General features: G+C 42.4%; 1 protein-coding gene across 2 annotated transcripts in view; it reads right to left on the bottom strand.

Annotated features, from left to right (window-relative positions):
• Window positions 1-26,786, bottom strand: part of CRYL1 (crystallin lambda 1) — a 67,631-nt gene extending 40,845 nt beyond the window's left edge. The window contains exons 1-3 of one of the 2 annotated variants that reach the window (XM_075139950.1): window positions 26,616-26,786; window positions 23,969-24,076; window positions 11,710-11,836 (exon numbers count right to left, since the gene is read on the bottom strand). In XM_075139950.1, coding sequence (XP_074996051.1) covers window positions 11,710-11,836; window positions 23,969-24,076; window positions 26,616-26,647 — 267 coding nt within the window. In that variant the 5' untranslated portion in view covers window positions 26,648-26,786. The remainder of the gene's footprint in view (window positions 1-11,709; window positions 11,837-23,968; window positions 24,077-26,615) is intronic. The other variant, XM_075139951.1, reaches the window with a different exon arrangement.
• Window positions 26,787-26,970: the final 184 nt, after the last annotated feature.

Below are 26,970 nucleotides of genomic sequence, written 5' to 3'. Positions count from 1 at the left end.
GCTGAATAAAGAAGTTTGAAAGCCACAGCTGCACAATGATGAGTTCCCACCTCCTGACTAGATTCTGGCCGCTGCATATTCAAAACATAATCAAGAAAACATTTCTTCCCTGGCAATCTTAATATGAAGATTTATGATAATGTAAATTCCTGCAAGTGAAGATAGATCAATCTTGAGCTCTCCTAGATCCCTCTTCATTCCAGGACTGTATCCCATGCCACAGGATTCTTCCAAAGTTGTCTCCCCTGAAGTCCAGGGCTGTGATCCCACTTTTTATCTTGCTTCTCCTCTCGGGATCTTCAACTCCACCATCGCATGGTCACTGTAGCCAAGGCTTCCCCCTGACATTCACATCTCCAAACAGTTCTTCATTGTTTGTAAGTATGAGGTCCAGCACAGCATGTCCCATATTCTGCTCCTCAACGACCTGTGTCAGGAAGCTATCATGAATGCACTCCAGAATCCTCCTGAATTGTTGGTGTTGTCCCTCCGGCAGATATTGATGTGGTTGAAGCCCTGCCATGAAAACAAGGGCCTGCGAATGTGAAGCTTCTTCCAGTTGTCTGAAGAAGGCCTTTTCTTCCTGATCAGGTGGTCTGTAGCAGACACCTACCACCATGTCTTCCACATAGATGGTCCTGTTAATCCTGACCCATAAGCTCTCAACTGGCTTCTCATTCAAACCAAGGCAGAGCTCTGTGCATGCTAGCTCACAGCATGTAAAATATATCCTAGGCAGCTATTCCTCTCCTATCTTCGTCTTGCACCACCTAACCTTCAAAAGCGGTACTTTACTGCCATGCTGCACTTCACTGCCACGCTACAGCTGCTACAGCAAGAGCGCCCTGTAGCCTTGCCCTAAGCACAACTGAGGTAGAAAATTACTTTCAAGACTTCCCTCTTCCCAGTAAATTCAAGAGGGCTTCAAGTAGCAGGTAAACTGTTTAGAAGCCATAACCACTTTGATTGCTACAAGGACACTCTTCATCTTCTGCAGTTAAGTGAGGATCTCAAACATGCCACAAACCCTGGCTCTATTCCTCTATTTATACACATATAATTTACAGCATTTTAAGTGGTCTCAGCTTTTCAGTGCTGCAATTTAGCTGACAGTTTTGAGGCACTTCTGTAGAACAGTTCCCAGAGTCAAATGACAGCAATCCTCTCCTCTCGTAGAATGAAGATGTAGCAGCAGCTTTCAGAGCACCGAACTATCTCACAAGGTGGACCCAGCGCTCCTGGGCACATTATGTCCAGCTTTTTGTGGGAATATGAAGATCTTCACAGGATTAAGAGACAAAAGCAGCTTTTCTGAAAGTTTGAGTGCCTAATCCATCTATACAAATACTTTCATTATCTTCTATAGTTATAATCCACTAGAAAAAGAACTTCCCAGAAAAGACTTCAGGCATAATTGTTTTCTTTTGATGCTCACAAGTCTATGGGGCTGGATGGGATCCACCTGAGGGTACTGAGGGAGCTGGCGGAGGGGCTTGCCAAGCCACTCTCCATCATTTACCAGCAGTCCTGGTTAACAGGGGAGGTCCTGGACGACTGGAGGCTTGCCAATGTGACGCCCATCTACAAGAAGGGCCGGAAGGAGGATCCAGGGAACTACAGGCTGGTCAGCCTGACCTCGGTGCCGGGGAAGATTATGGAGCGGTTCGTTTTGAGGGCGCTCACGAGCCATGTGCGGGACAACCAGGGGATCAGGCCCAGCCAGCACGCGTTCATGGAACGCAGGTCCTGCTTGACCAACCTGATCTCCTTCTATGACCAGGTGACCCACCTAGTGGATGAGGGAAAGGCTGTGGATGTGGTCTACCTGGCCGGGTCCTGCACTTCGGCCACAACAACCCCAGGCAACCCTACAGGCTTGGGGAAGAGTGGCTGGAAAGCTGCCCGGAGGAAAAGGACCTGGGGGTGCTGATTGACAGCCGGCTGAACATGAGCCGGCAGTGTGCCCAGGTCGCCAAGAAGGCCAACGGCATCGTGGCCTGTATCAGAAATAGTGTGGCCAGCAGGAGCAGGGAGGTGATCGTGCCCCTGTACTCGGCACTGGTGAGGCCGCACCTCGAATACTGTGTTCAGTTTTGGGCCCCCCACTACAAGAAGGACATGGAGGTGCTGGAGCATGTCCAGAGAAGGACAACAAAGCTGGTGAAGGGCCTGGAGAACAAGTCTTATGAGGAGCAGCTGAGGGAACTGGGGTTGTTTAGTCTGGAGAAGAGGAGGCTGAGAGGGGACCTCAGGGCCCTCTACAGCTACCTGAAATGAGGTTGTAGCGTGGTGGGTGTTGGTCTCTTCTCCCAAGTAACTAGCGATAGGACAAGAGGAAATGGCCTCAAGTTGCACCAAGGGAGGTTTAGATTGGACATTAGGAAAAACTTCTTTACTGAAAGAGTGGTCAGGCCGTGGGAAGTGGTCAGGCTGCCCAGGGAAGTGGTTGAGTCACCGACCTTGGAAGTATTTAAGATGCGTAGATGAGGCGCTTAGGGACATTGTTTAGTGGGCATGGTGGTGTTGGGTTGACGGTTGGACTCGATGATCTTAGAGGTCTTTTCCAACCTTAATGATTCTGTAATTTTCAATTTACCAAGTCACTTTCAAATGTCATATTTCTAAAACAAAGCCTGATTAACATAAACCTACATAAAGTAGGGACCCATGGATTTTAAACAGCATTCAGGTTATCTGTATAAAGACAGACATTAAAAATACCTGAAAAGGAGACCTGAAAGTTTAATTAAATGAAACACAGATTTCAAAGCACTATTACTATAGCCAGCGACTCTACAGCCAAATACAACTGCTCCATATAATTTTACATCTTAATAATAATGAAAAGATTCTTGTAAAAACCTAGTTGACTTCAGAAAGAAAAAGTAAATATGCTAAAATAATCTCTCTGCAAATTAAACCCTGCAATTTTACAACCAACTCTGTTCCCCCCAATACTACTGGCAAAGCTGAGGTTACTGAAGTTATCAAAGCAAGATTGCATCTATTTGCTCTACTTGCAGATGCATACAGACTGCTGTGTTTCTGTTATTACCACCATTTTATAGAACCCATATCAAAGTCTAATTATATTTTAAGCAAAATAGTGTTTAAAATGCTCACTACTATCATTAGTATTTCAGTGCTAATTATTATTATTTCTATTTAGACTTTTGTATTGACATGCTAGTTTGGTCTTCTCCTGCAGGGTTTAGGTCTATATTTCTGTTCTGGAAGACTGAAAATACACCTTCTATTAAGGAAACCAGAGCTTACTTCTTTTGTATTCCATGACAGACACCGGTGGGCGTTGTACTCAGTAAACAAGAGTCACGCATGTGAACCTGGGGAACTATACCCCCTGCAATTAAAAAGTGTGACATTTTGACTGCAGAGTTTGGGAATCCCACTAGTGAAACAAGCGGAGAAATAAAATGGTATTTTTAATATCGGAACAAATTATTACATGAGAATATCAATTTTCCTTCCAATATTATTGCTAACCATTACAATTTAGCTCAACTATCTGAATTTTTTCATGCATTAAATAGGTTTGGTAATCTCACAAAATTCAGAATTATTACATATTTCAAATTAAAATGCTTGACTGCAAGTATTTTGGACTTTTCCATCATGCTCCCCTCCAAAATGGCGAAGTAGTTTTAGATGCTTATTCTGGGACTTTAAAGATGGACAGTATATGTATATACCAGTATACCAAGATATTAATTAAGACAAGGTGCCAAATAAAAATGCATCATTTCAAACAGCAAAGATAGTAGGGGGAAAACATACATACTTCAGTCTCCTTTTAGAAAGTGTTATTACCCTCATCTGAGAGTAATGGCAGGGACAGCAGCTGGGCAGGAGAGACACACTCTTGCTCACCACTGTACGGGTTTGGGATGCAGCACAGAAACATGAGACGTATACACAGCTGTTAGTGAAGGAGTCCCCAGGCTATTGCACACCTTTCAGTGTCGTGTCAGCATTTTGATCAGTTAAAATGAAGATTAAAAGAAAAAAAAAAAAACACACACAAAAAACCCCACAAAACCAACCAACAGCATAGACCCTGATAATTGACATGATTATGTTAGAGCATGACTAGAACTCAAGCCCCCAGCAGCTAGGGTCACGGGGAAAGCAGGGGGAGCAACCTGGCTGTGCTCCACAGCAGGGAGGTGAGGTTAAGTGAGAGACCCTGAAACACTTGGAGGTGATGCAGGAACCCAAACCATATGGGATACACACAAGGAACAGAAGTTCATCAAGTTGTTTGCCCCTTTTCCCCCTGCAGATATTCATTCCACATACCTGGGTACACAACTTCCTCCAAGATAGTTTCAAGCACGTATCCAAATACCAGATCATTAACAAAAATATGTTTGGTGACAAAAGACTCCTTAGATGTAAAACAACTGTTTTTTACATGTTAGGTAGCCCAAAACAAGCCACACAACCTTGGCAACCAAAACTTTATTTTGAACCTGAACAAGAACTGGTATCCTGTAAGCCAAGGGTAAGAAAGCAGGATAAGGACAGCAGCTCCTTTAACTGGAAAGAATATTGGCAATTTGTTAATGACAGGGCCACATTATCACCATTTAACACAATTATAAAAAAAAATACATAAAATAGAAAGGTATGGTCACTTATGGTCATATACTGGGGCTTCAGTTACAGACTTTCTACAGGGTAGGTATGCACTGAAGTAAAATGCTTAACACAAGAGGAGAAGGAATCACATCACATAAGGATTTTAAGAACAGGTTAACCCATTTTTGACAGACAGTTGTCTAGGTATGACTGATCCTGCCCTGGGGCAGGGGTTGGACTAAGTAACCTCTGAAGACCCTTCCAGCCTGATTTTGGATAACTCTGTAGTTGGCAGGGCAGCAAAGGTAAAGGTGAATTTTCTGATAAAGGTGAGGTCCTCTCATATGCTGTTCTGCTGAGGAGCAGAGGACTAGAGTGCAGGGGGAACTTTAACTTTGATTCACAGGGTTTGAACTTGTTTAAATTTCCATCCAAAATATAGTTATAAAAGGGTCTTACAGCAAATCTACAAGTGCCTGGCTTTTAGAATAGTGTTAAATTCATATTCAGAAAACCTTTAATAGAATTCAAAACCATCAAGGTTTTGATGGTTGGATCTAAAGGACAGTAGATGAGTAAGCTTATTATGGAGCAGTTGTAAAAGCATCAGTTAAAATACCAGTACTTTCAGGCTAATTTAATTTAAAAAAAAAAAAAAGAAAATTTAGGGCTATAACTCACTTCAAGTCTAAAGAAGTCATCTTAGTTATTTTGAATTTATGAGCTCATACCAGTGTGAAATCTGATGCTTCTTAAATCACTACCTCTTGAATGACATGAAAGACTGTCTACCACATGATACTGTTACAAGTAAATAACACTTTGGTGAGGTGAAATCCAGCATTTGGGTGGAAACATTTTGTACTTTCCTACAGTTCAGAAACATACCCTGTTAAGGAACTGGAGCAATAAAAATATCAAGTGACTGCCATTTTATACTGCTCAGAATAAATGACTGAATTACAAGTGTCTGTTCAACCTTTAGTACAAAATACAAAACAGATTTTCAGAACTACATTTTCTAAAGTCAGAGTCAAACTTGCAGATCTGGGAGGGTTTGGGGTGATTGTGTGGGGTTTTTTTGTTTGGTTTTTGTTTAAAACGCGTACAACAAATGAAGGCAAGTTTTGCTTCATTTAGTGTTAGTATCATGCCATGGAGAGCTCCATCTTTTTCCATGATGTTCATGTGTCCTACAAAACTTTCAAAAGACAGACAGACAAGATGATCAGGCTGCTACAGAAGACATGAAGATCCTTTTCATTTCGTTAGGGAAGAGCAATAAGATCTCAAACAGGTTGATTGACATCCTCCTCCCCACATCCTTTCTCAAAGGATCAGATCTTCTCTGTTTTCTTCTACTGTGATCCCATCCACCCTGACACATAGGGGAAGTGATCTAGGAAACGCGATGGAAATACAATACAGCCCTAGAAAGGAGATCAGGGAGCACTGAAAGAGAATCTGAAGAGCAAGATTAACTGCTGGGCAGGATGACAGCTATGGCAACGACTACCTTCTCTAACGGGGACCAAAACCATATTCAAGTCTGTAACGGTAGACAACACTAGTTGTTATATGCACAGGATAGATGGGAAGTGAATGTTAGAAAGTTTGGAAGGACAAGAGTCCATTCAGCAGCAGCACCACAGCAGTGACACTGGCAAGCTGTTTACCCAAACATAGTCTTTCAGTTCAACTCAAACACTGACTTGACAAAGTATTTGATAGCAAGTCTTTGAGATCAGACTGTTCCAAACCCTAAAATCAGGAAGAGTTTTCTCAAAACCTCTAAAAGACGGCGAGTCAGGTCACATGCTTAAAATCAGCTCCCTCAGAAGCCAAAACATAACTTCTGGTGCCTCAGGTCAGTGTTTAAGATAAGTAGGGTAAAACCAGGCCTAAGGTTATATTTACCCAGCTGAGAGCAAACAGGCCATGTTTGTCTGTCCAGTGGTCAGAGCTGACCAGTGACCAGTCCGGAAGAAGCCATGTTACTGCAATGCTTGCACACTGTGCCTTCCAGCAGCTTTGTATTTACAGAGGTACATCATTAATGCAGCTTCCAAACCAGGATGGTTGTCTATTCTACAAGCTCGGGATGAAGACATCTTCACCTGTTGCTGTCTGCAGATATTCCCTCATCCCCAGAAGTAAAACGGTTCTTGAAAGCCACCAGGAAAGTAAAACAAAAGCTAGTGGCAGAAACTGGTACCAGACAATCGGAGGCAAATTTTTATGACAGGAGACATGAGACACGTACTGTCAATGCTCCCAAGCCAATGCTGGTTTCCCATTCTGAGGCATCACCAGGCTTTTTGAAAGCTGTTTTTAAGCTGGTAACACTTTTTTTTCTAAACATGTCTAACTGGGAGAGATAAAAGAGCCAGCAAGATCTAAAAGAGACCAGGCTAAAGATGCATTAGTGATGTTATCACCAGTTCAAAATGAGTTTGCAGGTGTAATGGGGGGGTGGGCATGGCCTCTCTTTTTTAAAGAGGGGGGAAAAAAATAAAGATACTGTTCTAAGGCTTTTAGGCATAAGTTACAAGCTTAATTTCATCCTTTTGCCAGTCTGCTTTGTCCCATGCCACAGCACAACTGACACATTCAGAAATCACCTCCCAGCCACCCTCCATGCCTGGCTTCAACCAGCCCAGCCAGGCCTCACAACTCACCAGCACACACAGTAGCTCAAGTGCCAAGAGTAAGATCTTACCAATAGTTAGTAAACTTTATTATCCTGTTAGTAAATTGCTCCATATCAAAGCATTTAAAAAGGTATGTTTTCATTTTACTTAGCATTGTGGTAAGAGATCATACAAGTGCTGCACTGATTTCTATTCGGCTTATATTATTTAGGAACTAGACACACATCCACTCAAATCTGTTTTTAATAGTGAAAAGAGTACTAGTAAGTTCAGTACCCAATAGTCACATAAGGACAAAAGTCATCATATATTTATGCAGCGAAGTTACAAGCACGATACTAAGAAACATTTACCTCACCCATAAGAGTCCCATGCCAGGGATATTATAGCACAAATGTACCCATTAATTTGTCTCCGTGGAGTTTTCAGCTAATGGAAAAGTTATTTCAGAATTAAAGCTTTCAGTGATGCAAGAAGCTTGCAGTGCACATTCACCTAAATGCTATAAGTTATGCACTTAGTCCAAGTAGCATAGAAAAGCTCTGAGAAGTAAAATTGGGTGAATATTCAGTTTTATAGCAAAAAACCAGACCGATTTCCTTCTAAAGCTGATGCAAAGCACACTAATCAAGACAAGTTACTTCATAAAAACGCTCAGAAGAGGGAATGTATAAAATAATATGCATCAAGGCATACTTTGTTTTTAAAGGTTCATGACATTACTGTTATGAATTTTCTTCATACTCAGTCCTTCTAATTATTTCCTGCATCTTTTTCACTTTTATATCTTCACTAATGTCATTTAAGAAGTTCCACTTTTTACTACTTCATCACATTTGTTTTAAATTATGAAAACAACATAGAAGGCAACTGTCTGCAGAATTCATTCAAGGAATGCAAACATCAAGGAAATTTTTAAAGCTTGAAGTGGACTTACTCTACAAAGGCCAAATTTGAAAAGCAGTTAAAATTTAACCAACTGAAATCTAGGGTAAAGAAATGCAGTTCTCATGGAAGTCTTCTAACAAGTTAATCAGTAGGTTATTAAGCAAGAAAATAGTCTCCTCTATATTCAACTAACATTAACGCAACTGATGTTTTATTTTTTAAGTACAGAACACTTGCACTCGTAACTTACAATTAGTCCATTTTGTCCTTCGAGGTTCAAAGCTGCACTAGGCAATGTTTCTGAAGTTTAATACGGTTCAGCTAGAAAGTAGTCTGTTCATTATTGAAATAAGGCTGTGAGCCTAGAAATAAGATTCTTTTATATCTATTCCGCCCTCCTTCCAAGAGCAAATTAAAGACTAGTTCAAATAATTTGCCCACTTACATTATGCATTTGTTAACACTTTGTATCAAACCAAAATTTGAAACTATGGTTTGAAACTGATGAGCTGATATGAATACCACCAACAGTGTTTCACACACATGATTTGTACCCGCAGGCATACTGCAGCTACTTCATTTATTTTTTTTTATTTATATGCTTAATGACTACCTGTTAAGAGACATCAGAAGGACTAAGGGAACATAAAATAGTACCAGAAAGCTTGAGTTACCCCAGGTAGATTGTTGCTATTCAGAGACTATCAGCATACTGCTGTCTTCAACTACCTGAAGGGAACACACAGAGAAGCCAGATTCTTCTCAGAAGTCCACGGTGGTAGGACGAGCGGCAAGAGACTAAAGTTGCAAGAAGGGAAACTCCAGTCAGATATTAGGAAAGAAGTTTAACAATGAGGGTAATCAAATGTTGTAACAAGTTCCCAAAGAGACCAGAAGTGTTCATCCTTAGAGCTATTCAAAACTCAACTGCACAAATCCTGAGCAAGCTGATGTAAGTTGGTCCCCCAGTTGGGCCAGATGACTTGCACAGGTCCCTTCCAACTCAAAATTGCTTTGATTCTGCAACATCTGCCCAATGCCTATTTCATAGATCAGCTGATGGTGGGAGGGATGGATGCAGCCCCTGATTTAATCTGAAGCAGCATGCAGGACCTTGTTCAAAAATCTTACTGCTGAAGAGCCTCTCTAAGAGGAACAATAGCATATTAAGATTCAACATCTCTGTAGGAGCAACAAGAGCCAAGAACTCCATCACAGTTGCGCTGAGCTTCAAAAGAAGATACTAAAATAAAAGAGGATACTAAGGAGATGCAAAGTTGGCAGTAAGAAGGATCAGATCCTTACAGGTATCATACAGAGAAAGTAAAGACACCATATGGACATACCAGGTAGTAAGAAACACTTGAAAGAGCAAGAGAAAACAGGCAGAACTAGGAGAGCCTACTAGAAACAAGGTGGCAGCCTTCACAAAGTTGAAGCAGTACCCAAATGAACATGGCCATATAGGATTGTTAATTTGTCAAAGTAAGACAAAACAAAGCAGACACTCCCCCCCGCTGCAATTTACAAGAGGAATAATTAAAAAAAGAAATTTCCCTTCTTCCTTCAAAATGCTTGGAGAAGAAGAATGCATAGGACCAAGAGATAATCAGAATACAGAAAGATGATCATCTGGAAAACACATACAGAACAGTGAGTTCTTTGCAACTGTTCTGTTTCTCCTTCTAATTCTTGAAGAAAACTGAAGCCTTAGTCTTGGGGACTCCCAGGGTCTGTCTCAAGTCTTAGAACAAAGGGGAGGGGAACCAGAACGAAGGTGCTAGGACATGTTTGATATGGTTTGAATACCCAACACAGTAACAGTGATATACAACTGCTCACTTGAAACAAAACTGAATGTACACTATTTTGGTACCAAAGAGCAGATGAGTGGCAAGCATGATGCAAATTTTAAGGGAACTTCAGGAAAGATCTCAATAATAAGCCTGTAAGCCTCATGTCTCTATCAAGCAAGTCAAGAGAAAGGGGTAGCACCAAATGAGTATTACATAAACGGGGAAGAATAAGAGGGAAGTCCTGATTCACAGACCTAGTAGAATTCTCTAAAGGAAGCAGCAAGCGCAGGCACAGCAGTCGCTGTTAATGCCCAGAAGTCTTGCAACAAAACATAGTAAAAGCTTTCAAGGAAGTTAACTGGTCACATGTGAGATAAAAGGTCCTTTCATGGCCAGTAACTGGTAAAGAGATAGTAAGTAGACGGTAGGAAGAACAGTCAGTTCTTACTCAGTGAACATGCTGACCAGTGCTGTTTCTATCTGTGCCCTTTGTTATACCCATTCATAAATGACCTGAAAGTTAGCTCATAAAATTAAGTTGGTCGTCATCATTACAACCGCAAACATTTGTGGAAGGACTTTACAGGATTGAATGTCTAGACAACAAATTTGCAGATTAAACTCAGTAGAGGTAGGCAACACATATGTGAAAACAATAATATGAACTGACAAGCTCTGAGCTCGTTACTGATGAAGGAGTAAGATATCGGGGTAACAGCATATAGTTTCATGATCTAGAGAAAAGGAAGGGAACGCAAAATAGTATACCACTGTAAAAATCTATAGTGCATTCACAGCTTGACTCCTGTGTGAGGCTTTGCTCTGCCTCCCATTCTCTCCTCCTCCACCTCACCAACTTGGGAGGAAGAAAAGGTCTGGAAATCTGTCCCCTTTTAATTCAATTTATTATTAGAGATGTGTTGCAGCTAAGCAGACTGTGGAATTCACAGCCTGAAACTGTATAAATTGTAAACTCTTAGGTGCAGCACACATACATGTAGGGACAGTTAATGGTACAACACTGGACTAATACTGGGGGACCACGTAGGGTAGAAGATGCCAAGACCAATGCAAACTCATTCATACTTTACCCCAGAAATGGTCCCCGATTCACCTATTCCCTGAACTATGCCCATGCCAGTGCACACACTAATAGTTAAGCAGCCACAGACTATCAGGTTCAGTAATACAGCTTGTTCCCCATCCCAATTTTACTTAGCAGCCCTATATAGATTCCAGCCCTATATATCAACTCTGTTTTTAATACTCTAACACTCTGTTGGATAGCTGCTTTTGGCTACAGTGCTCCCCCCGCAGTCAGAACAGAAGTCACCCCTGGGCAGAGCCATACTCCCTGCCTTCCCAAGGTACCTGGAGAGGAAGAAACAAGTTTTAGTCCCAGCACTAGAATGTTGGTCTTCCCTAAGAGATAATCTCTCTCCCCCAAGAATCTCCTGCCCCCCAGCCCCCCACATTCATCTTTCTAACATGTACAGTCTTTGTTACACATGGAGGTCAGCAATCCTCTATTGGCTTAGCCAGCCACCAGCCTCTTCCAACATAACCCAAAAGAAACTTGCAAGGACTCTCAAATAGGGAAATCCTGCAAGAGGCATCATCTCCCATGTCAAGATACTAGGCTAGAAAGAACTTTAAAAGCACAATCATCCTTATGTGGTCAGGATGTTGAACTCTCCATTGCCCATCAACTGCACAGCACAGCTCTTGGTCATCTTTCTAAACTGTTTGCTAGGAGTTGTCAAATCTTTGCTTACCTGAATGAAAGTAGCACCCTCTACTGCTGCCTTCAGGTCTGTACAGATGCTAATGAGGGCCAACTGCTGCTCCGCACTCAAAGTTCCTTTCAGGAATCCCGACTCCTCCAGCTCTTTCATTTGTTTGCTGACAGGAACAACATACACATTTACGTACTTTATCATTGTTAAGCCACCATTAATTTTTTAAAAAGCTTCTTAACAACCCAGTAGTATTATGCTATTTGCCATGCCACTGCATATATAGGGCCACATGGGATCCACCCGAGGGTACTGAGGGAGCTGGCGGAAGAGCTTGCCGAGCCGCTCTCCATCATTTACCAGAGTCCTGGTTAACTGGGGAAGTCCTGGACGACTGGAGGCTTGCCAATGTGACACCCATCTACAAGAAGGGCCGGAAGGAGGATCCAGGGAACTACAGGCCGGTCAGCCTGACCTCGGTGCCGGGGAAGATCATGGAGCGGTTGGTTTTGAGGGTGCTCACGAGCCATGTGCGGGACAACCAGGGGATCAGGCCCAGCCAGTACGGGTTCAAGGAAGGCAGGTCCTGCTTGACCAACCTGATCTCCTTCTATGACCAGGTGACCCACCTAGTGGATGAGGGAAAGGCAGTGGATGTGGTCTACCTGGACTTCAGTAAAGCCTTTGACACTGCCTCCCACAGCATTCTCCTAGAGAAGCTGGCGGCTCACGGCCTAGACAGGTACACTCTTCACTGGGTAAAAAACTGGCTGGACGGCCGAGCCCAGAGAGTTGTGGTCAACGGAGTTAAATCCAGTTGGCGGCCGGTCACGAGCGGTGTTCCCCAGGGCTCAGTACTGGGGCCGGTCTTGTTCAATATCTTTATCAATGATCTGGACGAGGGAATCGAGTGCTCCCTCAGTAAGTTTGCAGCGACACCAAGTTGGGCGGGAGTGTTGATCTGCTCGAGGGTAGGAAGGCTCTGCAGAGGGACCTGGACAGGCTGGATCCATGGGCCGAAGCCAATTGCATGAGGTTTAACAAGAGCTGGGTCCTGCACTTCGGCCACAACAACCCCAGGCAACGCTACAGGCTTGGGGAAGAGTGGCTGGAAAGCTGCCCGGAGGAAAAGGACCTGGGGGTGCTGATTGACAGCCGGCTGAACATGAGCCAGCAGTGTGCTCAGGTGGCCAAGAAGGCCAATGGCATCCTGGCCTGTATCAGAAATAGTGTGGCCAGCAGGAGCAGGGAGGTGATCGTGCCCCTGTACTCGGCACTGGTGAGGCCGCACCTCGAATACTGTGTTCAGTTTTGGGCCCCTCACTACAAGAAGGACATGGAGGTGCTGGAGCGTGTCCAGAGAAGGGCAACGAAGCTGGTGAAGGGCCTGGAGCACAAGCCTTATGAGGAGCGGCTGAGGGAACTGGGGTTGTTTAGCCTGGAGAAGAGGAGGCTGAGGGGAGACCTCATTGCGCTCTACAACTACCTGAAAGGAGGTTGTAGCGAGGTGGGTGTTCGTCTCTTCTGCCAAGTAACAAGCGATAGGACAAGAGGAAATGGTCTCAAGTTGCGCCAATGGAGGTTTAGATTGGACATTAGGAGAAATTTGTTTACTGAAAGAGTGATCAGGCCTTGGAACAGGCTGCCCAGGGAAGCGGTGGAGTCACCATCCCTGGAAGTATTTAAAAGACGTGTAGATGAGGCCCTTAGGGACACGGTTTAGTGGACATGGTGTGTTGGGTTGACGGTTGGACACGATGATCTTAGAGGTCTTTTCCAACCTGTATGATTCTATGATTCTGTATCTCTACTCAAAAAATATAAAGGTTAGTTTCAGTCATTTCTCTTTGCTCCTCCATCTTACAACATTTTTCTTCTCTTCAAGCATGGACAGCTCTAAGATCTACTCCTAGACACAAGCTTCTCACCACCTCAAACCTGTTTTCACTGGTGCAGGATCAGCAGGAGTTTTTATACTCACATTTAATGGGAAGAGAGGACTCTTTAATATACTTCATCTAGTTTTACAAACAACAGCTCTTTTGTTATAAAGCTTCGCGCAGGAACACTGTTTAACTGTATAGAAATAAATAAATACGTTCCATACAGCCAGGAGTCCTACCTAAAAAACCCATACCCCTACATAGTTAATGACTACAGAGCAAGTGTCAGAAAATTCAAGTAGTTGCTACATTGAGTGGCCAGAGCATGAAATGAATGTTCAAGTACACACCACTGCTGGGGCTGGACATGCCACCTTCTCAGAAAAAGTCTCTACAGTTTGAAACCCTTGAAAGTCCAGAGCAAGCAAGCCATTTTCCAAACTGTTAAAAGTCACTTAGAGGAGCAATTTCCACAGAAATTAAGTGGGATTAAACTATCTGATCATGATCAACCTAAAGCTATTTGATGTAGCCATTATCACAGTTAAATCTGTAGTTACCTCAAGCCAGAACTCCTCTGAGCATTTGGTTATTATTCAGTAAAAATTGCTCATCCTGAATAGAGGAGGAAATTGAGCTAATGATTAGCAGCAGGAAAAAAAAAAAATCCTTTCTTCTCCCTACCAATCTAGTTCTGAAGCTTTGGCTTCTTTTTGGATGCCTTTTTACATAATAAATAAATTGCACTTGCCACCCAGTTGGGGGGTAGAAAAGCTGTAGCAAACAGAGCAGCTGTACAGCCTGGAAAAAGTGTATTTTTGTACTTTACAAATCATATAACTGCATATAGAAATAACTAGTGATCCATCATGTTTTTCCTAAGTGACTGTGGCACTGGGGCACACATCACAGTCTTCATTAAGGGCTTTACGGAACAGTACATGTTAAATGAGCTGAACTTATTTATACAGGCCCAGATGATCTCCACTCCCAGTCACACCTCGGTCCTTCATACACCTGCCCAGGCCCCTGCATGCATCCAGACAGTAAGACTGGATTTATTTTTTTATCTAGAGACCTCAGAGGAGATGGGACCCCATATCTTTGTCACAGTCTACAGCAGCCAGAGACAGACACCATCCTCAGTCCTTACGAAGCAGGGCAGGCAGCCAGCCACTAGACAGGGATGTCAGCCCCAGACCACTTCTCCAGTCCAGCTCCAGCACTTACACACCTGTGGCAGCGTTTCCTCACCCCTTGCCAGTAACACCGCTGCAGCCACCTTTACATCAATCCTAATGATTTACAACAATCCTAAACAAACCAGACAGGGAGCAACAGTACCTTAGGTCTCAGTTGCTTTATGAAGTGGCAGGTGGTGTCATCTATATTTTTCGAGCAGCGTTTTAAATTAATTGAAAAGGGAGAGGGATGTAGATCATTGCCTCTATCTTTTTTCTCCCTCTACTCTTTCCAGGCCACCTGCTGAGCAATGTGTGATAATGCACTCTCACTTTGTCAAACCACCCTTCCATTTAGAGCTCACTCCTGTCAACAAGTATTGAGTCCATAGATCAAATAAAAATATTAAGCTCCCTCCTCCAGACTTCCTAAACAAAATGAGTGGGATTCATCTCATCTACCCTGTCAACACGCACATCTGAGACAATCATCTTCAGCTCTCTTTTAGAGAAGAGAGAACTAAGTGTTTCAGGTGCATTTGTCTGATCTTTTTTAGGCATCCAAGTATGCAATCTATCTTGTCTTTTGATGGAAGTACCTATGTCTCCCCAAAGAAAATACCTCAGAATGAGACATTTAGACCACAGTATTCTGAAGTCAGAGATGAAAGTTTGCAGGGATTTATTTAAAGACAATCCAGTTCCTACTTAACTATACAGAAGCAAGTCAAACCTCAGCAGAGATTCACTGGGCTCTCAGGCCTTTAGCTTGAACTGGCTCACTAAATCTATGATTAACTTCCAAAGAATCAAAATTTTACATCAGCATCCATGTAGTTGTGTTGTGTCCAGGAAAATACAGCAAATATAGGCTCTACCACTTTTATCACGGCTTTATTAAGAGGTCATAAACATCTGCTGCTCTGCAAGTTACTTTGATGTCCTTTCTTCCACTCAAAGTAGTGGAAAAGAGAACATTTGTTTCCCAGCTTCCTAATATATCTTTCTGACACCAACCCAGAGCAGCAATACCTTATCCTGGGAACAACCCCACTAAAAATCAAGGTAAGGAACACTCAGTAGCTGCTTAGCTGTTCTATGCAAAAAAATGCATAGAGCAATTCTGCTCCTGGTTTAGCACAACAGTCAGAAGAAATAAATACCTTCAGATCACCATGGACTTTGTACGTTAAATCAAAAGATTTCCAATAACTTGGGAGTAGGTAAAATGTCAACAGAGGCTCTGTTAGAAGCTGGTAAAGGTGACAGTGCACCTTCTAAACCAGAATATGCACCCATATTTCAAGTTGGGAAGACAAAACCAACAACAAAAATCCACATGCATGTGCAGACACAGCACTAACTCCTACAAGCATTAACCTTCTCCTCTTCAATGAACTGCCTCAGCAATTAACTCCAGATAATAATTTCTGTACTGCAAGTTCCAACACTTCCTCTTTATTTTTGCCAGAGCTGATCATGGACAATGATTTTTGACTCTGAGGCAGAGCACGCCTGGGTAAACAGCTAGGCATTGCATTCTGTTTACATTGGACAAGAGCTTTGAAAAAGTTCAATTCATTCTTAGCTGGAAAATGAAGCCAAGAGTCACACGCTTTTTAGACACTGCTCAGGTCTGTCCCATTTGCTTCCCTGGAGTCCCTTAGACTTGGTGCCAAAATTAGTATTCTGACCACTAGTCAGAAATTCTCTTCTGGTAAGTTTTGTTTAAAAGCACTTCAAGAAAGGGGAAAAAAAAAAAGGAAAAAAAGAGAAAAAAGAAGTGCTCAAACATACACCCCTCCAGGCAACATCACAGAAATAAGCAGGAAATCCATCAAGTTTCTGGATGAGTTCCCCATTTGGTTTCTTAACAACACAGCAAATGGATGGCTGGAAAGCACAGACTTCTGCCTTTAAGCAATCTGTGTGGTAAAGAATAGGAAATGAAGGTTCAACTCCATTTTCCAAGCTGCCAGGGTACACCACAGCTTGCTAGGCAGGAGTTCCATCCAAGACTTAAGGCTTCCAGCACACTAAAGGTGCTAGTGCTTCATCTTTAAAGAAACAGGTGCACCTAAACTAGAGCATCCAAACTTCTGACTCCTTTACACCTTGTGAGGTGAGATGGTAAGGAACCAATCATAGAATCATTTAGGTTGGAAAAGACCCTTAAGATCATCAAATCCAACCATAAACCTAACACTGCCAAGTCCACCACTAAACCATGTCCCTAAGCACCACATCTACATGTCTTTTAAATACCTCCAGGGATGGTGACTCAACCACTTCCCTGGGCAACCTGTTCCAATGCTTGATAAGCCTTTCAGTGAAGAAATTTTTCCTAATATCCAATCTAAACTTCCCCTGGCGCAACTTGAAGCCGTTTTCTCTAATTCAAAAGGTCTTAACTATCCATTCATCAGAAGTTCATTTCCCAGGTCCACTTGCCTAAATCCAGCATCCTCCTCTTGCTCATAGGCTGTATATTGCTTTTAAAAAACAAACCCAAAACTTAAGTTTGAAGAGACCACAACAGAATTATTTCTTTCTTTGAAGAAGAGGATGAAGTTCTTGTTCACTTTCTGTGCAATATGATACTAGTCTCATCCTCCCTGAAACTTCACTCCATGATTGGTAACTGAGGGATTCAAAGAGGCTAGAGTGACAGATGAAGAGATCTGACTTACTTTTCTTCCACAGGCTTTTACAGAAGTTTGCAGCACCTGTTTCTTGTTCTATACCTTTCCTTCTCTGCCAGTGATGACCATTCTATCATTTCTGCTTCTCTGTCATAAGCCATTACACACTACACTGTGCACCAAGGACACCATTTCTTAATTAACCTGCAAAACCACCACCTCCATGCTTTGGAACTTAAGGCTGGATTGATTTTTCCTCCTAAACAAAAATATTCCCATTAACATCACCAATCTTCATGCTAGCCATTTATTTGAATTAGTATAGTTATTTAAAGCATGGAATAGGAAATACAATTTGTGCATTACTTGAATTTTGGCCTTCCCCCCCAGGAATTTTTTTTTTGCCCCTCCCTCCCCCCCCCCCATATTTATTGACATTCTGGCTGTTTTGTTCCACAAATCAATTTTAAGTCTTCCAAATGCTAAACCCTCTTCATATTCCCCTGGGGTATTAGACTGCCCACACTTCTGCAGCAAAGGAAGGGAGCTTATTATTTATTAAGACACAAACCAGACTGGTTTGTAACTACAGCACTGCACCACTGACCTCTGCTGGAGGACTTTTTATTCAAAGCAGCCTAGGCTTCAGGGTGATCATCCCCGAGGATGACCACAGACTGAGGTCATTGCAGTCATGTCCATAGAACACACCACAGGACTTTGCTTTGCAATTGTATCATGTGCACAGTTTGAAGAGTTTGACTAACACCTGTAAGGTCTTTGAAGAATGAAGAACTCGCATCCATAAGAAAATACTACTTCCTTTTAGAGCCCACACTTTGCCTACCTCCAGAGTTTTACTGCTGTACCTGGTTGCCCATGCCAGGGAACTGTGCCAGTATTTGCTTCAAGATAAGGCACCCAACCTATAACAACACTTCTGATCACATAAACTGCCTGGGATGCTTATGGTTACAAATCCTATTCTAGAAGTTTTTACAGAAGGACCTTGCTAATACTTAATCCATCTTGTTCACCAAAATCAAAGTTGGCCTACCTAAAATAGGGACCCACAGTTCACATCCCTGCTTTGACCCAGCCTGAAACCTGGACTTCCCACACAGTCACAGATACACTGGCTGAAAGAGGCCCTGGGGAAGTCTCCAGTCCAGCTTGCACCTGCAGCAGAACTATTGCTAACATGAGATGAGATTAGCCTTGCTTTGGTGTAGCCAAGCCTCGAAATACTTCAGGGATGGAGATTTCACCAGCTTTTTGGACAACCTGTTACTTCTGCATACCAGGCAAATGTCAACACCATAACTGTTCTCAAAACACAGCCTTTGTAATCGCAAAAATCAGTCTTACTTAAATCATGTATTCTAGCTGCCCCGGGGACTGGCTGCCAGACAGGAATGAGGTGAGAAGACAACATTTCCCTTTGGAGGTGTTTTCGACTACAGAATGGCTACGCAGAACATTTGGAAAAACACAATCTATCCCCTTCCAAATCCTATTAACACATTCTCTAGCTAGTTCTGCAAATGAAGCAATTTTCCCTAGCTAGTTAATTGCACTTTTTGGGGCAGGGGGGAGGAGGCGGAGCGGGGCATGTGGATAAAATTGTAAGGTAGAATCAAGCCTATGATTTAGCACAAGCTTGATGTGCCAGCGTCAGGCACTCAAGATCAAAATATGCTTTGATAAGACTTGTCTACTTTGAGGGTGTCCCCTCAAAGGAGATATATAAAACTATCAAGGAAGACCTAAGCCAAGCTGCATTTTGCCCTTGATACAAATACAGTGTCAATACAATACAGCAATACAGACCAGAGACAGGAAGAGGAAGCCAGCTTGGGGAACATATCTAACCACGCAGCCATGGAACATGCCACGAGCTAGGAAAAGAGAGTGCAGCCTGTATCAGTGTACTCCTCATGCTACAAAACCAATCCAGTAAGCTGTTCCTCTTTTTATACAAACAAAGCATAAGAGGGCAGCAGACAGCAAGAAGTAATGTACAATGTCTTTTCTAGAGACTAATCTCCTTCTGGAATGAGAAAGATGATGAGCCTGAGTTACAGGTGAAGTGTCTTTCAAAAGTCTGGCTATAACGAATTCATAGGCATAGATATGGTTTACTTCCTTGGCCTTGCAACCTGCCACACATCAGGCACTTCATTACAAGTTCTAGATCACCATTCACAACAAGTACAGAAGTACTTCTCTCCTCTTGGCCAGGAGTGGGTGGGGAAATGCTACTTTTTTCTAGCCCCTGCATCTTGTTTGTTTTTCATAGCAAGTGCTCCTACAGCATGGAAAAAGTTAAAGTTGCTTAGTGCAATATTGCACTTTATATAAGGTCCAATAAAATTTATGGCTAAATTAATATTTAATGAAGAGAGGAAGTGTGATATTCTGATCTCAAGATTGCTTGGCTCCAACTCTTTAAAGGCCTAACATCTCTGAACCATGCAGAAGAGCAACCGACTGACATACAAGTAATTCTCACTGAACAGCCTCACTTTTGAGTTTAGATTCAGTACCACGCAACCTTAGCACCATATATCAGTTTTCAGAAGGCAGAGTTCTGTAGAAGTCCGTTCTGGAAGAACAGAACTCACTAATAATTTCTTTTCGTTTTAATTAATTAAATTTAAATTAATTTAAATTTAAGGGAGAGGGTCCCTATCATTTAATAAGGAGAGGGTCAAAGTTGCTTCCCTTCCAACCAAATATTTTCATGTTTTAATACTACTATTGCATTTCACTTGCATATGTAATAAAAGTAGCAATAGTAATTTTATCTGCCCATATCCCTAAATACAACGAGTGCTTCTCAAAGTCAACTTCAATCTGTCCCAAAAATTTTTCTACTTGGGCTAAGAGAAGAAAGGAAGGATCAGAAGATAAAAAAGAGCTTCTACTATAGATGTACTGTTTAGTGCAGTTGAATACAATAACGTAGTTTTAAAAATAATCTTGTCTTTATATTTTAGCACAGACTACTTCCTGAGATCTTCTACGATTTTTTTTTCTGAAGTTAGCTATAGTCTTTATGCATACAACTGTGGTTTTTTATATATTAAAAACAGTTACCTGCTCCTGTGTCCTGTAGGACATACAGTTTTGTATCTAAGTTAATACCATATTTAATCAGCATCTACTTCTAGAAAGAAATCACAGAATGCATGCGCAAATACCCAAATTTTAGTGTCCTCTTCAGAGTCAACTAAACTTTTTTCCCCTTGCAATAGTCTTTCATTATACAGTGCAAAAACTGTTCTATATAAAACATGAACCAGTTACACAGGGGAAAAAATACAGCATTTCCACTGTAATTAATCAGTCTTATCAGCAGCATAATTATATTTAGAACAGCAGCACAGCAACTATTTGAAAAAAAGTTTACATATTACAAGAATCGTAAAGGTTTTTTGGGGGGCATGCACTAAAGCATTTCTGCATCATATGTTTTAGGATTACTTTCAGGAATATGGTACTACTTGTTTTTCTAACTCTCATTATTTTAAAGTTTACCAATCTTGCATTCAAACCAGAATCACGCTGACTCAGAAGAAAGCATACTGGATATGAAAAGTTACATTTTCCAGGGCAGGTTACTACAGTGTATATTCAGTAAGTCAAGTGTGGCATAAAGCCGTTCATTAGTTTGTTTCTTCAGCAGAACAAAAGGTTGTTCCATTAGAGCAGACACTAGTTAATAATGCCACTGGTACACCCAGTTCAATCCAACATGCGGTTGTTTTGTGTGTAAGGGCACTGACTGCCACGTGTCTGGCAACAGGAAGATAGGCAGTAAATCCATCACACCATGTTAGGCCTGTAAATATACCCTCCTTTTCTTTCTGTATCTGGTCTACTGATATTGTGGCAACATGATACGTATTTCCACTTGTCTCAGTAGATCCAAATTCCATGCTTTAATCTTATTTTTTACCCATAATCAAGTGTTTTGAGTAAGTTTACAGAGCACATTTCAGATTTTCCATACAGATACATGCAGGCTGTCATGATCACTGTAGGTCCATCCCAGACTCATTCCAGTCCTCTTGCAGGACTACACACCCCTGCTGCCCACCTACTGTTGTGTGAGACTTGGATTCGTTAGGTTAATGAACCCTGAGATGCCCTTTATATAAATTCAGAACAACAAGTTACAAGTCAACATATTAAAAGTCCAACACATAAAATAGTTAATAAATACTTAAATATAATTTCTGTCAAAGGAGTATCATCTCCTTTTAGAAGTCAATGTTGTTTACTACTTAAATCCCACTTTTCTTTTGTTTAAAAAGGGAAACTATGAACAGTCTTCTGAACACTCCAGTTTCTCCTTAATATGTAGAGTACCTCCATACACTAAAAGTTCATGGACTGCAGACTAGAGTGGAACAAATACCTTTCAATACTAAAACAAAAAAAAACACCACAAAAACCCTAAGCCTAAAAATTTCCCTAGCCGTAGCTACTTGGAGAGAAAAGAAAAGCAAATCCCAGCAAGTCCAGAGAAGTAGCCACCAACTGGCTGTGTCAGTTGCTCTCCCCTGTGAGCCCTCATTACCTACTCAAGCTCCAGCTCTTACACAAGTATCACATCAGTAACTTAAAGGGATTGTTTGTGTGCAGTTTGTGTGCTATGAAATCAGTGCAAAGAAGTTCAAGTTTGACCATTATTTTGATAGATACAATCGCTAAAATACTGGTTGAAGAAACTGCATAGCTTATATTCTTGTCACAAAAACTACCTTGTCCTGAAACTAGGCTTTTTAACTAGGATGTTACAACAGCCAAGATGCACAAGTTAATTATAAGTTGAGTTAAGAACACCTTATGTAAAAGGCAAAACCTGCCTTGAACTCCTATGGGACAGCCAGGCAGACACAGGACAGTACAGATATACCCAAATAGCACTCTACCCTATTACACATAGCATTTTATGCTTCACTTTTCCAAGCCAAAAACCTTGGAAGGTTAAAGTCCTCATTTTACTATTAGGAAAAAAAAAACTAGGGGCAAGTGCTGTCTTTAGTAACGTAGACTGCAAAACTGCCCCCTCCATAGTAATCTAGAATCTCACCATGGCTACCGCTATGACAGCAATTCTGAAAAAAACAAGTGTGTGTCATCTAGCTGCAGCAACAGAGATGTTCAGCCTAACTAACACCTACCTGGAAAGAGAGGTTTGGGGAAAGAAAAAAAAATAATTGTAGGAGATAGATTTTCCCCCTCTTTCATTATCAAACCTTTTTTAGCAAATCTCACTAGATATCACATACTGTTTAATTTCTAAACTCCAATAACTAAACTGACCTACAAGGGGCTCCTGAAGTTGCTCTCCTTGCTGTAAGCCTTGTTACAGAAAGCAATCAGGATGCAGCACAACACAATCCTTTTTTTAGATGCAGCTTCCTCCTCATACTGGCTGACACACAGCAGCTGACATATTTCACTCCAAGGCGTCACGAAGGGAGGGCTGATGCATTTAGGTTGATGCTGATCATGAAGGAACCCAAACTTCAGAATTAAATGGTGATACAGCAACATAAGATTGTGCACAGAACCACTCTATAAAGGCACTCTCTCTCTCAAAGGCATATAAAAAGCTGTATTTCAGGCCCAGCAAGAAGAGGGTGAATAGAACCAACCAGCCATTGTCCCTTCTAACATAAGAACTAGAGGCCAAACAAAGCAACTGAAGAGCCTGGCTGAAAACAAACAAAAGGGAACAGCTCTTCACACAGTGAGCAGTAAACCTGCAGAACACAAAGTCCTTTGGCAAGGAGGCCGCAAAAGGATTTACACAGGTTCAAGGGAAGGTTAGAGAAATACTCGGAAGAAATCTAGTTAGTTACTGAATACATAAGCAACTTCTAGGCACTAGAGTTTGGGGGAGGGGAGCAGCCAGGCAGGACTTGAACTTGTAGCTCTGTTGTGTACCAAAAGCATGTGGCTTTAGTTGTAGTGCCACAGGGCAACAGAGTAAAGGACTGGACGATTATTGGTCTGAACCAGTGCGATTGTTCTTGTGTTCACGCTCTCAGATGTGCCCCTTCTAAACATGCTTCCCAGCCTCTACTATAACTGATCAGTAGTTGCATCATTAGTGGAACTAGCAATCTGTTCTTCTAGGACTCAAAATATATCAGTTTAAGAATTTTAAAAATTCTAGTTATAAAATATTAATAATTGCAGCAGGGCTCCTCAGGAATCCATATTAACCTACTTCCATTTTGAAAGTCTTTATTGTCCTTCCATGCAAAAACTCTTGTGTTCATTTTAAGCTTTGCCTATAGATAACTTAATCATGGTAACATCATTTCAAGAATTTGGATCCAAACGTAAGCTCTTAAATCATTACTTAAGAATTAAAGTGCTCTTCAGAAGTGTCATCGAGAGATTTGGGAGCACAGTTCTTCTGATCTTAACAGGACCTGTACTTCTAAGTTAAAGCCTTCTTCCAAGCTTAAAATCTATGTTCCCTTAAACAGTAAGAAGTGGCTGTTCCTTCGTAATTACAGAAATTCCCAGTTTCATTACAATCCCAGTCATTTCAAGCCAGGGGACCTACCGAATGTTTTCCAGTGCACTTGTTAGCTGGTGTTGTGCAATATCATAAAGTTTCACTTTGAAGCCTCCAGCAGCAAACACCATGGCCCAGCTGCGACCAATGAGTCCGCTGAAAAGAAAATAAATATCAGCCAATTAATAAGGCAGCATTTATTTTGGGGAAGGGGGTCTGACAAGCATTGCAAGAAGGAAAACAGAGCTTGGACTCTTCAATATTTGATGAAAATTACATATTGATAAGAAACAAATCTCTTTCTAACAGAGAATTATCCTTTGCTAGCTGCGTAGCAGCTTCTCTGAGAGCTGGAAGAAAGATAATGAGGAAGAAAAAGACAAAACAGAAAAAGGACAACAGAATTCAAAACAGTAGGAACCACTACTTTGGGACTGGACTCAAGTATGAAATTTTGTCAGCTGTAATCTTAACCTGGAATTGGTGCATGGAATTACATTAAAGAGATTTTTTTTTTTTTTTAATTTAAAACTCATCTGTTCAGTTCACAGTCTAAAGACAGACACCAGCTCATTGGTCCAAGAGTTCAGGATCCTGCTTCAGAGATGATCAGAAAACCTAAGGCCCAGCTACCAAAGTCATGGGTCCTCTACCATTTAGGAAGTACCATAAGCATGTGAAAAGAAAAAAAATAACAAAACAAAACCCAACAACTATGGGTTTGATATTGCTTTCCTACCTACCGACGTCCAGCACTACCCTTATCTTCAGATGAAGCACCCTACCATGCTGGAGGCATGCAGGAACAGTCTGCCTACATCTTTTGATGAAGTCACATTACTGAGAAATACATAGAGAAAACGTGCAGTAACTGACAATTTTATCACGTCTCTTAAAGCAATGCAGGTTTTAACTTAATTAGATTTATAGCAGGCATCAGCCTCTTCAAAAAGAAGCACTGAGGAACAGCATAGTAAGCTTAAATAACCTGAGATCACAAAAAACCCAAAAATCTCCTTTACAAAGACAAAAGCAGAACTCCATACCCATGACTGTTATAGTGGGGGGTTTGATAATTACATGCATTTTCTGTCATTTCCGAGATCACTGTATTTTTAGCCTTAAACTTAAGCAACCTCTGGCAACTGGAAAATGCAAGGCCACTAGAGCATCGATAAAGGATTAAAAGGGGAGTAAAAGTCAGAGATAAAGATGAGAAAAGAAGGAAGAGAAAACAGGAACATGTTCAGGCTTTGGTTTAAATAAAAAAAGGGAACAAAACAGGAAGTTTAAGGAAACAGCAGGAATCAGTGGAAATAATTGGGACCAAAAAAAAAAGAAGAGTGAAACTTTGGATTTAGTGTTGTTAAAGGAACAGTAAGTTCTCACTCAAAACTTAGCATTTAAAACAAAACACACACATACAAGTTCACTGTAGTAAGCCCAGACCTCAGAAGCTCCCAGGCAAACTACAGAACAAGCACACTTATGGAAAAGGTAAGATATGGGTCAAGGTTTGTTAGCTACTGTAGCCTCCTGGGTAACAAGTATTTCTAAAATAAAAGCATTTGGATCACTTAAACAAGCATATCTGAGCTACCAGTATCTTTATAAATTAGCATCACCTCTTTCAAACTGCACTTTTAAATTAAGTTTCCTTAAATCAGTGTTTGACCAAAAAAATTTTTTTTTTTCTTTTATTTCAATACAGGTTTTTAGTATTGTGGGGTTTTTCTTTTGAACTACAGAGCGTACAAAACAAGTCCAGCTCTCCCAACCCTTCGCACACCTACAGTGAATAAAAGCTCCCTGAACGCCACCAGTAAGAGCCAGCTTTGTCACCGTCACATGACGGCACCGAGACACGTGTCCCGAGACCTCAAGCAGCCCACGCTTCTAGCAGAGTTACAGCAGTGAGCAGGGGGCTGTTACTGTCTGGCAGGTTTTTTCTATCCCCACCCAATTATTGTTCAAATAGAGAAACTTCAGTTTTAGCTCAAGAAGAGGATGAAACAACGCATTCCCATGCAAGTCAGAAATACCGCTGTATCTTGTGGCAAGAAAGTATTGCTGCAGGAGTGCCCGAGAGAAACTTAGGAGCTTCTTGACATAGTTGACAAACAGGATCTTAAAGCTGTGCTCAGATTTCTCCACTCCTCTTGCACTTACACACACACAAAACACGGCAATGAAAAAGGGCAGCAGTCTTTCAGACCTAAAGGATGACTTACTTCGAGTGGAGATGCTGTGAATGTTTGTTTGGTTTGGGTTGTTTTTTTTTAAAGTAGCACAGAGCTGTCAGGGACTTCAGCAAAGACACTCTTTCTAATGAGCCGAACAGGTGCATTCCCTCCCCAGGTTCCCGAACTCCAGCAGCAGCACCAGCCCGCAGCTGGCCAGACCTCCCTCGCGTTGCTCCCCTGCCCCAGCCCTGCTCTCCCCAGCACAGCCTCCACACGCCGAAACCCGCCGACTGCCCCAAGTTAGCACCTCTCTGCGGCATCCGACGCCTGCATCGGCAGCGACAGCTGGGGCAGCGCCACGCCGGCCTCGCTGAGGCGGCAAACCCACCTCCCCGCAGGCCGGACCTCGCCCCTTCACGCGTCCCAGCATCCGCTCCCAGAGCCCCCGGGGGCGGAGCCGGGCTGGCACCCCCTCCCCGGGACTCTGCACCTGCCCGCGGGAGAGACTTTACCTGCCGATGACGGCAACCTGCGAGGGCTCCATGCCTGCGGGGCCGGGAGGTGCGGGATGAGGAGCGGCACGGCGCCGCTCGTGCCACCTCTAACCTAATGCGCGCCCGCCCCCCACCCACGGCTCCCGCCATGTCACGGCCGCCCCCATTGGCTCCTGCTACGAGCGCTCCGATTGGCTCCGCGCCGCGCCCCTCAGTGACCGCTCCTGGAGCCGCCCAGCGGCCTTCCTTCCCCGACGGGGAAAGAGCCCGCCCAGAGGCGGCGCGGGGAGCGGCCGCCCGCGGCCGGCTGAGAGCGGTTCCCGTCGCCCACTGGCGCCCGGTCCCCTCCCCCACACCTGCACGGACACGGAGA

The sequence above is a fragment of the Calonectris borealis genome, chromosome 1 (assembly GCF_964195595.1).
Source record: "Calonectris borealis chromosome 1, bCalBor7.hap1.2, whole genome shotgun sequence".
NCBI classification, from domain to species: domain Eukaryota; kingdom Metazoa; phylum Chordata; class Aves; order Procellariiformes; family Procellariidae; genus Calonectris; species Calonectris borealis.
The sequence above is the reverse complement of the archived record's forward strand: the minus strand, read 5'-3'. Positions and strand labels throughout refer to the sequence as shown.